Source organism: Megalops cyprinoides, chromosome 7 (assembly GCF_013368585.1).
Source record: "Megalops cyprinoides isolate fMegCyp1 chromosome 7, fMegCyp1.pri, whole genome shotgun sequence".
Classification (NCBI taxonomy): domain Eukaryota; kingdom Metazoa; phylum Chordata; class Actinopteri; order Elopiformes; family Megalopidae; genus Megalops; species Megalops cyprinoides.
The window spans coordinates 7454205-7473252 of record NC_050589.1 but is presented as its reverse complement, the minus strand read 5'-3'; the positions used below and the strand labels follow the sequence as shown (position 1 = coordinate 7473252).

At 44.0% G+C, this 19048-nt stretch overlaps 1 protein-coding gene across 3 annotated transcripts in view; it reads right to left on the bottom strand.

The window, feature by feature from the left end:
* Positions 1 to 19048, bottom strand: part of LOC118781432 (sterile alpha motif domain-containing protein 11-like) — a 61164-nt gene that overhangs the window by 31229 nt on the left and 10887 nt on the right. For all 3 annotated transcript variants that reach the window (XM_036534479.1, XM_036534480.1, XM_036534481.1), the window contains exon 3: positions 13195 to 13370. In XM_036534479.1, coding sequence (XP_036390372.1) covers positions 13195 to 13370 — 176 coding nt within the window. The remainder of the gene's footprint in view (positions 1 to 13194; positions 13371 to 19048) is intronic.

The following is a 19048-nucleotide window of genomic DNA, read 5'->3' as shown; positions in this document are numbered from 1 at the left end:
TTACAGAACACAGATTACAGGCCGTGGTGCTGTAACGCACAGCTATGACGCTCAAAGCTGCTTTTAAAACCAAAAGGAACAGACTTTCAGATTTATTTCCCCTGACCGAGCCTGGCTGCCGGCCATTTGTCAGCGAAACCAGGGGCCAAACCCAGGGCATGAGGAACAGCTCGCTGTCAAAGGCGCTCCGCTGCCTGGCAGCACAGGATTCCACTGTACGAGAACGCTCTCTGGCAATGACTGCCTGACATTGCCGTCTTTCCTCACTACTCCCGCAGGCCAGGCTGCCTCCTTACAGCGAAGCGAGCACGCTGCTGCACGTTTATACTGCAGGAAGTAAAACAGCGACGACAATTACCAAGATGGAAACCAGCGAGGGAACAACACGTTGAGCAAAAAGCGGTCTACTGGCGGCGTCTTGCACAGCCCGTTTCCAGAGGACCGCTTTGCTGACACGTGAGGGCAAAAGTAACAGGGCCCTCAAATTCACCTACGTAAATAAATTCATGAAAGCTAAGATCGTCTCGTTGTGTTCGCACGCCCCCCCCAAATTGCGCAACACGTTTTTTGATGGTACGCCTCAATGGCCCAGACACTGCTGGGCCGTTACAAAGAAGGGAAAAAGTGACGTGGCGACAGCAGGGGCAGGGACAAAAACACCTTATATCAGTGGCGTGTCACTGTATTTTCTTTAAAAAAGCCTTTTTAAAGTTGATATTAATGTGGTTATTATTTCCACCATCATCTTCATCATCATCATCATAATCATATAACGTAATTGTATTTTCTGTTATGGGGCTGGTTAAGCCATTTAATGTAATGTAATGCACCTCTGAGGGATCATCTACCGGAGGCCCTTTTCGTGCGTGTCGGAAGCCGCTCTTCGGCTAAACAACGCAGCCGTCAACCCCTCAGAAAAGCTCAGAGACGCAACCCAATTTCTGGGAACAGAAGTCACCGGTAAAAGGCAATAAACCTGCAGCAACATCTGTGTTAATGTGAGATATTTAAAGTACGCACGTGCAAACTGTTAATTGCCAGAGAAAGCGTGCAAAGTGTTAATTAGAAAAAAATATATATATTTTCAGGTAAACGCAAGAAAGCTGCAGGGATGGAAGAAATCAAGTCCTGATTTATTCTGATCCTGAGAGGAGGGAGGTACAGCTAGGTAGGGGGACGAGCGCGTGGGAATCAAATGAACTAATCAGTTCAGTCAGAGATGGTGGCGCTGAATGCACAACAGTGACACTAGCAAATACACATCACTTCATTATCGGTGAATTTATTATCCGCATAATGGCGGCTTTCCCACAAAATAAGATAACACTCGCAGGATACCAGTGATTAAGCACCGCAAAAATAACAGGACAGATTGGGGTAATGAGTACTGGAAATGCACAATATCGCACTGTCAACATGCGCGCCGTCAGACGCTTGTGAACTTATGAGAAATTACGTCAAAATTAACAAAATTAACAACATAAACTAAATATAGTGATACGTTGCTAAAGACTGGTTTTTTGAGGGGCGTGGGGTACCATCCCTTGTGTGTGTGCCGGCACTGTGGATGAGACAACTGCCCTTTTCAATGTTAATTTTTTACAGTCTTTGTAGATTATGATTGTTATTAATGACATCAATGGCAACAACAATAAGGATAAGAGTTCAGGTAGTTATCATAACAACAGCAGCAATAATAATACCACCACCACTAAGAACAGCAACAACAATAATAAAAATAATGATGGCCATCATCGTCATCATCATCAATTGTTATTACTATTAGGAGTAGCAATACTATTACTACACTAAAAGACCTTCTGTTACTCATCAGGTCTCCCATTAAATGATAATGGCATCCTGCACTTCCACATTTAAGCAGGTTATTATCCCAAGGCAGAGGATATTCAGTAAGCCTGCGGAGAAAGGGCACAATTTGGGGGGCGATCAGCACCCTCTCACTCGGACGTCCCGACGCGGCCCGCTAATGAGTCTCCCTGGACGGGCAGCCAAGGTCAGACTCTGCGTCAGGAGAGGTAAGACCCGAGGGCCTGACTCAGCGGTCCAGCGCAGGGGGGGAGGAGGAGGCTGGAGGAGCAAAGTGCCCCGCTAAGAATAACCAGGGGCTCTTATCACCCGGCGCACGCTGGAGACAATCCGGTATAATCGCATCCTAAACCAGTCAATCAATACCCCTCATCCCCTTCCACCACACCCATATAATGACCCAGTTACAAACTCTCAGCCGTATAACCTTATATAGCTACAGGGGGGAGGCAGGCATGGCTGGGAGCATGTGTGCTGTGTGTGTGTGAGGCTAACGTTTGTGTGTGAGGAGAATTTTCAGACACCTTCTATGCACGTAACCGAACCTAGACAAACCGGTCCCATCCGTGACTATAAAAATCCCATTTGGTACTACCTTTCCATGTCAGCTCTTCACTACATCCCTCCTCCACACCATCTCCCTAAATTCTTTTCCCTATTTATGACGGCCAAACAGCGGGTTCAAATAAATTGGCCTGTGGCCAGGTGAGATCCCTTTGTCAGACTCCAAGCCAAATAAAAGTACCGTTATAACCACCTCACCTCCATGCTTTGATTCTATGGCAATTCAAATCCACAGCATGCCAGATGTTAAACTGAGAGGTGTCATAATCTCTCATTCTTCTATGTGTCAATTAGTTTCTCCTGTAAAACGTGACCTACCAAACCACAGCAATTCTGGCCCACTCAATGCAATATAATTCACTGAACTGAAATCACATTTGAAATACAGAGTAAAATTTACTGTCTGCACAGAAGAGTACTTTGTTGAAAGCAAACATTCCTTTAGAGGTAAAAAAAAAAAAATTGATGGTCCCTAGCGCCAACAATATTGCATCCTAAAACAGCTGGATACCACCACCACAATACCACACACTGCATAACTCACTTCCAGCCAAGTTCGTGGGCTTTTGGAGGATTTTACTTTTTTTGTACCGTTGTGTTTTTGCGGGTGTGAGCTGGGTAAAACAGAGCGCTCCCTTGCTGATACACCTGTTGGGATTTTCCTTGTAAGCTCAAATTGAAACCAGGAGCTGTTTCTGTGTCTGAAAAAGAGACACAGAGGAAAAAACTGATTCTAAAAACAATGGGCGAAACACAAGTCAAAAAGAGGGAATTAAATTTTCTCTTTGGGGATGCAGCTACAACAGCAGCGCCCCATCTTGGACTCAAAGCCGCAAACTTTGGGAAGTGAGGCCTTACCCCTTACCACTGCACCACACCGCTGCCAAGCAGAGTCTACAGTCAGGCCCTGTGCCAGGCACAGGGGAGGAAAGATGGCACCAGCCCCTGTCCCGGCACAGATCACTGCCGCCCGTGTCTGTGAGTGTCTGCGCGGCGAGGGGGGCGAGGTAAGGAGGAGGGTGGTGCCAGGTGCAGAGGCTGCCGCACGAGCTGGCAGACACGGCACACTGACTCCGCGTATGGCGGCATTACCGCCAATTCGCTGCCAGCCCAGTCTGCCGGGGTGGGGGTGGGGGTGGGGGGGGGGGGGTCAGTGTCCCATGAGCCCAGCTTCAGCTATATCGCAGTGCAGCTGGAGGTTTTTGTAGCGATTACGCTACCTGCACATGCACCTCCACCTCTGCTGGGGCCGGACAGGACTCTCCCAGCTTACCCTCTGATATGACCCTCAGCCAAAAGGGGGAGCGGCAGAAATAAGAATTCGCATTGTGACTCTGCGGAATGAGAGACTCAGATGTTTTCTCTTGCATGCACCTCCCATACACAACAGCTATAGCAAACAAAGGTAAACATGTTTTAATGTACAGCTGTTTAGAACAAGGTGAGATACTGGTAGTAGCTGCTATTTTCTTTTTTCTTCATTGTGATAAATGATGTTTCCCTGACTGTGGGAATTCACAGCGGTCCTTAACTAGCTGCTCCACACCGGTAAAGGTACTCTGAGCATGTGCTGGTTGGTAGACAGAGAACTGACACAGAATAACACAGTGTGCAGGAATGTGGCAAGAGCCATGTGTATTTTCACATGGCTTGGGAAGCATCATCCATTATTATGAATTCAAGTATTGATGTAGCTCATTGCTTAACCTTCCGCCTTGAACTCTTCAAACGAGAAGATTTATACACATTTCACACCAAATTATCCTTGTGGAACAGCACCTGAATGCTAACTGAGTGTGATTTCATTGCTCCCAACTTGATGGAATTAATTTGAATTTATGAATGGTAGCAGTAATCACTGAATTCTAAAACACCAGAGATGGGGTCGTGACCAGACCTACTGACGCCAAAACTAAGACCCGTTTAAGCATGGGAAGACATTAGTAAGATAGAGACCAAGACCAAGACTGACAATGTTTAACCACCACAGACAAAAAAGAATAAGGATTGAAGATGAATAAAGAAGAATAAAGATGATTAAGATTAAGAGACACATTTTGTTCTGCCATTCAATCAACAGTGTCTTCATAAGTGGTCATGAAAGATTATTTCCTATTTGGCTGTTAGCAAAAGCGTTAAGAGATGAGATGAAAAAAAAATAACATAGTTTTCTAGTATGTAATGCTGAGGCCATGGTCTCATCCAATATACCAATAATTAGACCCAGGCTGAGACCATGGGTATAAGGGGATCAGACCAATCCCAGGTTAATGTAGTCCCAAGAGGTTCTGAGACAGAGACAAAGCTTTAGGACATAAGATCAAGACTCCACCTCTGGTACACACACTGAAAAAATTGCAAGCGCTACTCACTGTCATAACAGCTGGCATGTAGGGCTAGTGTGGGGGTGGGGTGAGGGCAGTTGAAATCTGACAATGCTTTGATGAATGGAGGATCGCATACACTCATAGAAATTCAACAAAAACAAGAATCCCCATTTTTAAAAGCCGTACTGTCCACCGACCCCTGAAGATGATCAGTAAGCTGAACAGGTGTGCAAGGGGCCCTGTCTCACCTGCTTCCTGCAGGTACAGGGCATGCACAGAACTGCAGAAATCTGCAATCGTGTTAAGGTCAAAGGGTCATGCACCACACCGAGATTCCTTCCTTGGGGGAGGATCCCTGATGAATTATGCGACACACATAAGATGACGTTTAGCCAAGATGTGGCCTTTTACTATGGTCTGAAAATGCAGGCATTCCCTGGTTGAGCTGATTGGAAACAATAAAGTTTTTGTTTTATTGTGAAGAAAATTTAAGTGAATGTATAGAAGCTCAGAAAAAGTTTTTTTCAGCTTTTTTTGAGCAAAGCCCTCTGTTTTTATTCTCCTCACATTCGGATACAAAAAACAACTGTCTGTAACTGAGGCCTGGAACAGTGGAGGGAGTAATAAATACATACAGAAATAGATACATAAATAAATAAGTGCAGACTGTATTCTCTTGGGTGTTGCCACTATTCCTTTATGCGTGCCGTACACAAGCTGAAGCGAGGTCGATAAGACTGCGGAAAAAAAAAAAAGTTTTTCAAAAAATTCTGCCGCATCAAGTCTCTGTTGGTAGGTTTTGAAGGATTCTTCCTATACCGTCTGATTATGAGTGTGGATTCAGACTAAATGCACATCGAAACTTCTGACCCCTGTCTTCACAAATACAAATTCACCCATATTCCAAAGTTCACTTTCTTTTTCCTGTTATAACTACATCTGCTGCTACACGGACCAGTCTTGACCGAGACAATGATCTACCAAAATGGGGGCAGACATGTTTTCATTGAACCCATCAATAACAGAAATGCCATTTTTGCAGTAATCAGAATGGCTTTGCAGGAAGTGTAAGAATATTACTTCCGAACCCAACAGAGATTTTGGCTCAATGATTTTTGTTTTGGTAGAATGAAAAAAAGCACTGTGAAAATTAGCAACACAGCATGTAAAGATAATTTTTTCAGGCTCTTGGAAGGCATCCTTTTGACTGTAAGTTATTTTTTGAAATGACTATTTTTACAATGATGAATTATTTCCAGCTTATAAGCTATCTATTTCAATGACAGATATACTTGTGAGGCAGCTAATGTCAGGAGGTAGGCTTGTGCAGTGTGAATTTATCAACCTGATATATCGTTGATAGCAAACTAAAGATCGCTAGCAAGTTTACGAGATAGGCAGAAAGATCTGTGTCGCAATGTTAACTAAAAATCACATAAATTCTGAGGTTCTGTTTCCCGTCATTCGGTATAAATGGATATGACACAGTCAGCTTCTGAATACTTCTACTTGGCATGTGAGGCTTCAGACTGCCAAACTAGCCATGTGTAACTATCTAATACGAGTAGCTATCTAGGCCTGTCTTCCCTGAAATTACAAAGGACTGTCCCATTCTATAGCAACTTTTCCCAAAGCTCAAAACAACACAATTTCACAACTATACAAAAATGTCCTCATCCACAAGATGGCATGCTATAACATGACAAACTGTTTCTGATTGAGCCCAAGTTGATAATACTATCCTGATATTTGCATCAGCAGGAAATTAACTACTGATTTTGCTGTCCGGAGAACAGCACTTTCAATACTCAAAGACATTTATCAGCTGTCTCTCTTTCCCCCTATCTCTGTCATACTCATATGCAAGCAAAGCTGCTGAGGGCACCAGTCTCCAGTAGGGCACATGTAGGCGAATATCCTCTTTGTTGCCACAGCTACTGTAAGACTATTTCTGTTCAGTGGTAAGAGAGATAATATGTCAGCAAAGCTGTGGGATGATATATATATATATATATATATATATATATATATATACATATATAATCAGCATAACAGTATAAGACAATACATTTATTCAGGTCACAAACAACCAAGCCTCACCAACCATCTGTTAGTCTTGTATGATAAACCTGAGGAAGACATGTGCCCTGTAAGGGAGGTTACTGGCATATGCCTGGTTAAGATAGGTGTTTTAAAGTTCCCATCATCACCGTTTTAATCACTTTACTTGACACTGATACTTATAAATAAGAATAAGTTACTAATTAACTACTGACGAGGTAGCATGCCGGTTAACAAAGCAAAGGAACTCACACTTTGCAGTGTACAATAAAGGCAATAGGTATAAAATATGATTACGTCAAACCATAGTTACAGGCATGTGAAAACTCGCTTCACTCATTGGTGTTATTAGCCAGGAGTTAAGAAATCAAGTCCCACTGTGTTTCCTGCATGAAATACAGCTTGATTTTTGCATAGTAGGTGAATCCACAGAATAAGATGAAGGGAAATTGCACCTTTAGTGGCTGAATCATTTACCGGAGGCCTGGGGAAAACACAATGCAACTCAAAACAGACGTTTTGAAGAATATCATGTAGACACGGCACGGTTCAGGAATAGCTAACCGAGGCCAATGGAAAAAAGGCATCATTGCCTCGAGGTCGAGAATTTACAAAAAGAAGACTAACTTCGAAGCCTCAGACAGCTGCGACGAGGTAATCCCTGTAATTCAGGGGGTTTTTCTCACATCAGAAATAAGACTTGTCGAAAAACATTTTTCTCCCTTTCATCCGCCCCAACTTTCCAGCAGCAGGGTTGCTGTGTCACATGTTGGGATGGGGGCGTTGGGGATCCCCATGCAGGGTGGTTTGTTTTTCAGCAGAAACACACCCAAGGGGGGGAATCCTTCCGGAGGCTCGGGGAGTGGGTGCAGCCGGTTCCACTCCATCACAGCCCGGGACTTCCCCCACCCCCGGAGAGAGAGCAGCGCCCCCTCACCCAAAACCCTCAAGTCTCTCTACTGTGCAATTCAAACCTCAGCCTTCCATTCCTATCTGATGGCATTTTGACTCTTGTTAAATATGCGCTATGCTTTATGTTCAATTCTTTGACGGATGATGTTCAACCCAGATGCAACCGCCAAAAATAAGAACTTATATTCACAGAAAAGTAAGAAAGTGTATTTTATCAGATACCATGTAACTTGCATGCATGTTGTTATCTTCAGAGAACTGTCTTATTAAAAACATAAATATTTTGGAAATATTTTATGAGTTGTGAAAGCTCCACTATGTGAAACCATTCCCCCAAAATACAGCACTGAAAGAAAAGCACTTTCAATGAATTCTGTGTCTACCACCTGAAGAACCACCCTGGATTACTGCCAAATTGCACGGATACTGCTCAAATTAACATAAATAATATATAAACTGGTGGTAATTACCTGGAGCAATATCCCATATTCTGACCTTTTGGTTTAGCTTGCATTCAAGCCCCTGTGAAATGCTTTATCCCATTTTAATTAAGCGTTGATAGCAACTACGAAAAAAAGACAATTACACAGACCTGCCTGTCAGGTCCAGATATATACATCTTAGTCGCACATTCGGAAGAGAACCCTGCGGACAGAACTGTTCTCAGCACATGCAGCAGCCCATAAATTCACTCCTCAAAATGAATACTGCTTTTCCTCCTTTCACAATTTCATTCAATTACCAGGAAGATGTTTCTATCAAACTTTTCTGACATATGTTTTGCCCTTTGCTTGCCATTCTAAAGATATGCATATATGCACATATGCAATTAGAGGCAATATGCAGTCATCAGAACCTAAGAAGCACTCTATAAGCTAGAATATTAAAAAAAAAGCATTTCTAGTGCAGAGTTCTGGTATAACAGCTGCTATATTATTAAAAATTCCCTCAGAGGAGAGAGATATCCCCAGAATCGTAAGTATGCAGGCAGGAATGCAAGCAGATGTGGCTGCAGGTTTGCAATGGAATGCAGGTACGTACCAGCATTTGCACGGCTCAGCCCTGTGAAACGGGTGCACCGGGGGTGCTGTGGCTGGGCTCCTCCTGCCCTGCACCCTGACCTGGATGGGCAGCACTGTGAGCATCGCTCTGGATAATTCCTGGCAGCGCCGTCATCATCACCGCCTCACACCCCCCCCCCCCTCCACAGAGAGAGGAGAGACTGCAAGCTTCGCACCGGCAGGAAGACTCGCATGCGCAGCCTGGCGCAGACGAGCTAAAACCTTCACCTTCCGCCGTTCGTGAGCGGGCTGAATTTATAGCCCAGATTTAAAGAGTGTCTGAGAGTTGCCGTGCAAGCAGAGAGCCCTGAAAGGTAGGGGAGATCATCTGCTCTATTTCCCTCACCTCCCTAATCTCTCCTTCTGGGAAAAGGGGGTCCATCTTTCAGGAATCAACCATCTTCCTGACACCATCGTCAAATTTATACGCACAGCTCTTGCAAGCAGCTATAGTTATTCTGACACGGCTGCGAGTATGTATTCTATACGAGAGAAATCAGATATCGGACACCCTTGTGAATGAATAAGCAATACTCTGTGTTCTCAAAGCAGAATACAAAGAAAATAACCAATCAAAATAAAATGCCTACATTGCAAAAAAGTTTTTTGTCTCATATAAAGGTTATATTCCTTAAAAATGAATACATACATTTCATTGTATTTAGCATCCTCTTGCCTGTATGTAACATGTATGGAATGGCTCAAAGGGCCTTTTGTTTTTCTCCAGAATAAGATTTGCTCTTATATTTAAAATTCATCTATTTCAAAGAACAGTAAAACAAGGCCTCACAATATGTTTAAGAAAAATGGTAGTCACTAAACAAAAAAAAAACACTTAAGGACTTAAAATCTTGTACCTTTTAATTTTAAGACGTACACTGCCATTAAGATACTCTCTATTTCTTGCAAGAAAATGCATTTTGCAGTGCACTCCTGGCTTTGGTATGGAGGTAATCACACAGAGTCCTGGGACATTTTGGGTATTGTGCCCTCTAAGAGTTCTCATGTCAGCAGCTGTAAGTGATATAATCCGTGATGGTTGCTCAGTAATAACCCAGACTAGCAGTCAGCACATTTTAATCAAAGCCTTGCCATCTACGCATTCAACAGGACTGTGGGCAGGTAGGCTTCATGACCAATTTTCTTTTGAGATTTTTTTTTCCTAGATGCGTATGCCTGTAAAAATACTTTCACAAAGTCACAAAGGTGAGTTAAAACTTTCTTTTTAGGTTCTTTTCCTTCTGTTTCTTTTCCACTAACAATTTCGTTTCCCACATTCATTAAGCATGACTTAGTTCAGAACAAAGGGTGTACCACGAGCTGTCTTTACGCACATTCATTCTGAATGCGCGCTCCTTAGCGAAGGTGTATCAACCATAGCCGCGGTTTCAGCGTTTGTTTCCACGGAAACCTCAGGCTACCAGCCTCCACCGGCGTTCCTGGCGCTCTGCGCAAACTCAGGGAGAACAATTTCAGCCTCTTCACGCTGTTCTCTCCGGCCAAAGGACTAATCACCTGTCAAGCTGGCTACCATTAACATTAATCTGGTTAAAAAGATATAGTGATGTCTGCTGATCTTGTCTAACGACTCGTCTTTCTCAAAAAGGACGGCACCTTAAGGCTCTGAACACAGACCCTTCGTGTCTATGCCTTGCCTGCTCTTCTGTGTTGCACCGTTTCCCATGAAGAACATATTTAAATATGCTTACATCATTCAAGTCAGTTCATTCTACAACACATGTCTAAAAATGCATACCCATGACAGTAATTGGTATAAATTCAATATTTAACAAACTGAACATATTTAAATATACTGATTGTAAATAAACATTTTGGCCTTAGTAAAAACACAATTATTGTGCTGTATGCTTACTTTTAATATTTTTAAATTTAGATATGGGATTATTGTTTAATTTGTTAGGCTTGATTTGTCATTTTTTCATCTAATTATATTGCATACACATAAACAGATTAAGAATATATTATATGTATATTACTATATATTACATGATCACTTCCATTTTACATATACAATCTACGTCACAATGAACACATAATAACATACAGTAATAACGCATAATAACATCATGAAAGAATGACGTTAATTCCAGCAAGGTGTTGATGATGCGTAAATATACTTCCGACGCCTGATCATACTTACGAAAATGATCTCCTGTTTCTTTTTTTTTCTTTTTTTTACTTTTTACCATCCATCCACTAAATCCAATTTGTTCAGGCCCCCCTCCACAGCCACGTGGGCAGGGCGACGCTCGATGGGAATCTAATTTCATAGATTGTACATCCCATTATTTCTCCGGGTCAGGCCTCGCATTTGCGCAAACGAGGGGGCAAAGAGCGGGGGCCCTGGAAGAGACCGGAGCCGCGGCTGCTCGGAGCCCGCCGCCTTCGGAAGGGTAAGAGCCGCAAGACCGAGGTGTTCTTTAACCTCATTAGCGTCTTCACAGCAAGGCAGCAAAAAAGTGTTGGGGGAAAAAAAACCTCCATAACAAGGTTAATGGGGACCTTGTAATGTTACACGGTGTCCCATGCAGTCACAGTTTGATGTCTGCAAAGTCACACGCTTGACTTTTTTTTTAAAGAGACTGGCTTAATTACACCTGATTTCTCCTGAGGTTTCGCTGTAACAGAGGAGTCCGCTCATTTAAAACCTCCGGTCTGCGGGACACTGGCCGTCGAGAAATTCAAGAAAAGTTATACTGCTGACAAGCTAATCTTCCTTGCCAATGCCACCTGAAAGTCTGCGTACTCAGTTTAGATTACCATCTTTTCAAAATGATGGTTTCTAACAAGCACTAACTACCCACCGCTGGGTGTGTCCGCACTGTTAGCAGGACATTAGCACAAAGCAGCCGAAAGAGCACAACTGAACGACTGTACATAAACCTTGCGTGAGGACTCTTTAACCCATAAAATGACTGTACTGTTGCTCTTCCATGTGCTCTATTGCTTTATAATAAATGTAACAGTACCCCTGCGGTCCATTCGACAAAGATTTAAAGATATAGACATAGACGCTGGGCATCAATCAGGATTTTGGGAACATTTCATAGATGTTTCACGGAAATAAATAGATGTTTCACGGAAATGTCAGAGCTGGACAGATCCATTTTGGTGTGCGGTCATTAGGTTCCTTTTAATGCACTGACATTGTTGGGACCTCAGTGCATTAGTGGAGCATTTGTGCGTTTTGTTTGTGTGAGTGTGCGTACATGTGTGTGTGTGTCTGTGTGTGCGTGTGTGTGTGTGTCTGTCTGTCTGTCTGTGTGCATGTACCTGTCTGAGCCATGCTCTACACAAACACCCTTCAGCAGCTGAACACCAGTATAGATAGATAAGATAAGAATTTCCATACAATGCAAATGTATCTGCTGGAGGTTTCCTACTTGTGGGTATAGTCAGATGAAGGGATCGCACCTGGCCATGAAACCAAAGCAGTTGACTCCCACTTTTGGACATTATAAACAAGAGGAAAGGCGGAGACGAGGTGGAGGAGGCATGGCATGAGCAGCTGACACGGAAAAGAAGGAGTAATTTTTATGCTCGTGGAGAGAACTGGATTATTCTCCTCTCAAGTGCTCTCATCTCATCTTCAAATTGTATTAACCTGACATTAGCCTTGTAGATTCATTCTCCTCTCCACCTGCACCCACTGATGTACAACAAACCCCTGTAGCATATCAGTCCCCTTACAGCTATTGAAAAACTTCTCACGCGGTCTGCCCATATTCAACGCCCTCCCTGTTCACTCCAGGGAGTACAGGAGGTCACGTGACAGGTGTCATGTGACATGCAACAAGCGCAGACTCACTGAACAAGTTAAGTCCAGGTGCTGTGTGTGCGGGGTACAAACTGTAATAAACCTAACAGGGAAAAAAACTGCACACTCTTCAACTTTCACCCCAACCATGAGGAGAGTGTCGCTTTGGGAGTCATGATAATCTATACAGTACTTCCCCATCACGGCAGGGCAGTTTTTTATATATATTTTTTATTTAGTTATTTATGTCCAGATTGTTTGTTCCTTCATGAAAGTGAGGGCCATCACTGTGTATTTCTTATCACAGAGCACAGATGGGTATCTATTGTCAGAGAGCCTCACGTGTTCTCACTGTGGCCGGCGCTGTGGCGGAGGCTCGGTGCTGTTGCAAATTACCTTTAATCACGCAATGATTTCTGACGAGCGAGCTCCATCTGAGCATTCAGCGCGGCCTCCGCGCGACAATTAGCTCTTTCTGCACACGCCACAAATAACGGAGAGCAATGAAAAGGATGCAGGAGTGTCAGTGTGATGTTCGCGGGCCAAGGGTTCGGGTGAAGGGAGGGAGGGGAGAGGGGGGATGGGAGTGAGGGGACAGGAGTTTGGGGGGGAGATTAGGTTCGCCTCTACACTGCTGAATGGAAAAACACAGCGGGAAACTCACCTCTTTCTCATGATACTGAAGTGCAGCTCCTCCTCCCGCTTGATGTCGGCATGGTCGCCGCCGGCCTTCTCGCTCCCCTCGCTGTCGTCGCTGCTGAAGACGGAGGCCAGCTCCTTTTTGGGCACGCGGGTCGGGGGCAGGGGGACGGAGCGCTTCTCCGCCAGGCGCCCGCGGTTCTGTGCGGGCACACAAAAGAGAGCGAGGCCTCTCAGAGTGGCGTTCTCCGCCAGCGGAAAACAGCCCAGACAGCAGGCAGCATGCATTCACCTGGCCTCAGCTCAAACACTGAGTACATCACATGGGCATCTTCCTGCAGCAGTGCCGTTGTATAAAGCATTATTAATATTAGCATTTAGCAGACACTCTTATCCAAAGCGACTTACATCAGTCACAGTTTTATTTTACAATGTTATCCATTTATACAGCTGGATATTTACTGAGGCAATTGTGTGTTAAGTACCTTGCCCAAGGGTACAGCAGCAGTGGCCCAGCGGGGAATCGAATGAGTTACGTTCGATTAGGAGTCCTGCTCCTTACCACTACGCTACACTGCTGCCCAGCAATCGTCGCTTATGCTGTTGCTAAAGGCAATTAAAAGACATGTAACAATTTCATGAGATAAATATATTTCAAAAAATGTCATTCATCAAACACAATGAGAATAATAATTCAAGTTGTAAGTAATCAATTGAGGAGAAAAACCTTGCAGCAATATGGTTTGGGGTCCTTGTCTTTCTTGCGGGACAGTTCAACTGAATGAGCAATGTGGGTAACTCATCACTTATTACATCAGACTCAGAAAGTGACAAAGTGCTACAAATGATCTGATTAGTCAGATCACCCAGACCCAACCATATTTGGGGTGGCCTCTGAAGGCACTGCAGTCACCATGACCATTGTGATGTACTTGCCTTTTTGTCCCTAAGGAATTCTATTCATCTATGGCTTCTAGTAATCTATGTGCCTTGCGCTGCTTATTTGGAAGGCTAGCCTACCTGTCCCCTTAAAATAAGTTATATGTACATTTCTTTAGCTTAAGAAACCGAGCTTCTCAGAATTCAATTTTACCACTTTACTGCCCAGATGGTCTTTGATACTTTGACAATCATTCCTTTTCCTCAATTAACAAACATCTGTGCCCCCAAATGACTCTTAAATTTTAGCTTTACAAACAGGCATAAAATAAAGAAAAGTTTATGAAGAGCATGATGTTGCTTGGAGGACCTGTTAGGTCTGTGCTACCCAAATTAATCAGCATCCAATAAACTTATATGACACTTATTTGTTTTTTTTTTCTTTTTTTTCAAAAATCTTTTTGGAAATTTATGTAAAAAGGTGAAGGCAAAGTGTGGATGAGTTTCTCTACAATCAGCTTGATTGTTGTGGATCTTGGCCCAAACATATTTAAAATTATGTTGTTTACTATTAAGGTGTAACACGTGAGTAAAAGCATACAAAGGTTCGTGCCAAGAGCTCACTAGACTGTAAGTCTGATGTTTTCAGCACAATCTCCATGTTATTGCTGTTAAATTGAAGCACATTTCCTTTCATTTCCCCAAGAAGTTGCTTAAATTGCAGTTACTGTTGTGTACTATCAGTTTGGAAATGATACAGAATCCCAGGTCATCTAATGACATCACAAAGGACCAGCATAAGGATAAGAAGTAACACTGGTCCCAGCACAGAACCTTGAGGGATTCCACCAGTAAAAGACAGGAGGAATGTTAAATACATATAATATATATATAAAAATACAGATAATATATATAAGACATACAAGACTGGGGAAATCAGTGGAGAAAAAACACACAAAATAATGTGTGGTGGAGGTAAATTGCATTTCAAGGCTCTGCATTTAAATAACACAATATCAGGTACACGTAATTGCTCCCATGATAAAAAAGTCACCCTACACCACAATTGTCCCTTGTTCAATTAGCTGTAGCAGGGAGAGCCTGTTTCATTTAGATGGCAGTAATTACTGACACGAGGCTGGAAGTGAGAAAATGAATCTTTAAAAAAATCTCAAAATGTTGCCAATATTCATCTAAATTACTCCCATTCAGTTCTGCCACCGCAGTCTTATAAACCGCATCCATTTTTGAAATTCATCTCAAGCCATTCATTCAAAGTCCTCTGGGTGTTGTGAGTGAGGCTGGGTGACCTTTAACGTGAACCTGAAGAGGTCACTGCAGAATAATTTGGCTTTGCCAAGTCCGGAGAGCCACAGAGACAGAAAGAGAAAGAAAGGGAGAGACTGACCAATGTTCTAGGATGGTCCTGGCTTAGAAAACACACGCTCCCGCCCGGAGCTCTGTGCCAGCGTCTCTCCTCTCCCGGATTCAGCCAACCCCCTCAAGCTATCCCTTCCTGCGCTCGGCTGCCCACCCCATAACCCCCCCCCCATAACCCACCCCCCCCACCCATGGCCAGAGGGCTTGAAGCACGAGTGGCAGGCCAGAGCGAGGGGGGTGGGGAGACTAGCCAAGAGGCAAACAGGTGCAACCCCTCTGGATTCTCTCAAGTGGCATACATTAAAGGAGGGGAAAAAAGAAAGAAAATATATATAAAAAAAACATCCCTGAGGATGAGAAGGTCGCATATTTCTAAGCTATTTTTCTTCTTTTTTTCGTTTTTTTACAAGCTGTGAAATCATTTTTTCCTTCGTTCTTTTACTGCCCAGAGCTGTACAGTACAGTAACCTAGTTAAAGTTATCTTTGAGGGAACAACAGATCAGTTTCTCTTTCTTGATGTTCTCCTTCTCTCTCTCTGTCTACCTCTCCCTCTGTTGCTTCACCATTGCTTTTTTGTACTAAACTTAGTCAAGGAAAATATGCATACACACATACACCACACACACAGTCAAACTCGCACACATACACCTGATTTCACCCATGTGAGCAGAATTCCCCTTGAATCAGGAGAGTATTGCACATGGCCATCCCACTAAAACCCGGGCACAGCTTTTCTCATAAATAGATGAAATCTCCACCTTTGAGCAGGACAGGGAACAAAAATGAATTGGAGTCTCTTAAGCCAACTCTTACTGCTGACTATGGTGAAGGGTTAGGCCCACTCACAGCATACGACCAATATGAACTGGTGTGTTGATCTGCCTTGACCTTCTTCACGTGCACTGATACCCACCCTGCCCAGCCTCCGGTGGTCCAAAGAGCATTAAAATGTTCACTAGTTGTCGGTTTAACCCTTAAACTGATCCCCTACCACGACAGATTTATGTGTCACTTCAGCACTCACACTGAGGCTTTCAGCACGAAATAGCTACTAAAACAATGATGATTTCAGAGGACACAAATAACAGTGATGGCTGAAAGCAGAGAAAACGGGAGTATTTTCAGGGTAAAGAGTTTATAAAAGGAAGCACAAGGGGAGCTCCTTTTTCTGGAGCTTGTGGGCAGAGAGAGTCCCGCTTGCCGTCACTGGGAGCAGCGCCGACAGACGTTGTGGTGAGGAGACTGCTTACCCACACAGCCACAACACACCCACCCCGCCACCACCCAGTGCCCCGCCCCCCTCCTTCTCCTGAACCTCCCGGAAACCCCCTCCCCTCCCCTACCCTCCCTCTGCCCCCCCCCCCCCCCCCCCCCCAACCCTGCCAGCACTGACGCAGGACCGTGGGCGATTTCAAACTATTTCCGGAAACACGCACCACAGAGAAGGGCATTCCAAAACAAAACATTCAAAAGATAGGTTGCATCCCACACACAAGTGCTCACACATGCACATTCTCTTTCTAACTTACACACGCACACACTCATAAACACACACACAAACACTGCACACACACACACACACACATACACATGGTTACAGTCACACAATCACGCACATACACAAACGCACACGCTCTCACACACATTACAGAGGCGAGACACTCCGCTATGCAACACAGCATGTGGTCAACCATATGACAACCATGGAAAAAAATATCTATTTCTAAATTTCCTATGAACAGTACTGCTATGAATAAATCCTCCTACTGTTTATGTCTGAAAGTTATAGGCCAGGCTATATTTAAAAGTTGATTTCAAGTCTGAGCACACAGACACACACACACACACGCACACAAATGATACGGTCTCTTAAAAGTTTGTTGAATAAATGAATATGCATCTAGCTAAAAAAAAAAAAACTATTGCATCAGGTCCCAGCACTGGGTTGCAAAAATGACTAAGCAGTCTCAAGATACCAGACAAAGTCCATATAGACCACGGCCACTGTAGCATACATTTAAGTGAGAAACCCAGGTCTGAACTTTAGAGCATGTTGAGGCTATCTTACGCTCTACCTTCTTGCCTCTACAAAATAAAGAACAGAGGAGTCCTTAGAGGAGTCTACACATCCCTGTCCAGACATGTGTCTGTGATCAATTATCTGGTTTTCCATGGTCTTCCATGGTTTTACATGTTGCTCTTCAAAGCAATTAATCCAGTTACCATCAACTACAACAGCTTTGTTATAACTGCCATCCTTACCTCCTTTGGCCTGGATGGCTTAGTGGGAAATAGCAGGACTAAAACCACTGAGGGGCTGCACTGGGCAATCAGCTGTCAGTTGCCTTTGTTCATGTTTAGGGTCAGCCCAGTTTTAAATCAACACTTCCACAGATCCCTAGCATAAATCCTCAATCAAACCACAGCTGATCTTGCACTCTGGTCACTGGAGCCTGGACACAGCTCTACTCGCAGGCTGTTTTTTTATCACCCCATGAAAAACAGAGGCAAGAGTCAAACCGCAGGTAGCTGCTCGAGGAGGCTACGCTGAAGGTCGACATGGTCTTAGCGGTCGGCCTCAGCCATCTCTTCACACAACTGTGGCGCATTCCACTGGGCACAACATGTGTATCAATAATGTGGCTGAAATCCTATCCACACAACGCGAATTTTACAGACCGCTAATTCAACCAAACTGTGCATTGCTCTGTCAGACAGCCAGCAGTCATACAGACCTCTGCACCGCCACACAGCAAAATCAATGTCTTCGCTGGCCTCTTTATTGGAACGGAATGAATAATCATAACCTATTCTCCACAGCGTACACGCTGTCAAGACTCTGTCACTTTATACTGTTCAGAAGGGACTATTTTCTGTCTAACACTAACACAAAAAGCTATGCTTAGCAAAGGACAATTTCTATGTAAAAGGAACGCAAAAACCTACAGCTCAGCCAAGCCAGAGGAAACACTGGTTGAGTGTATGTGATACACTGTAAAACTGTTTTATTATTATAATTATTTTATTAATTCTGTGTTCATTTTTTATAGCTGTTATTACTGGGAAAAGGGGGGGAAATGTTATTGCTTACACATCATGCTCTGAGAGGCTCTGTATCCAGATTCTGATCCATGCACACACACACATACACACACAGACACACATACACAAACACACAAGCACGCACGCACGCACACACACACACACACACACACACGGCGGTAGCAGCCCGTGACATTCCTACCGCTCTCTCTTGCACGCGCCACCCCCCCCCCCCCGAAGCACAGCGCTCCCCCTGGGGCTGAGTGCCTAATGAGTCACGCGCCTGTCTGCAGTAACCTCGCCGTGTGTGCGAGTGCGTGGGAGGGACAGCGGGCAGGCTCCGTGCGAGCTCCGGGGGGGGGGGGGCGAGGGGGGGGGGGGCAGTTGCCACAGCGGCTTTGCTCTGCCGACGCACTCAGTCAGAAAAACAGCGAGGAAAGAAAAGTCTGTTTGCTTAGTTTTGCGTAGTCTGCATGATCCCGTTTCTGCCTCACGCCGGCAGATAGCACATCATAACACACAGTCTGAATCTTTCACTTCCTTCTTATGCTTTACAAACCAAATCAAACCAAATCAA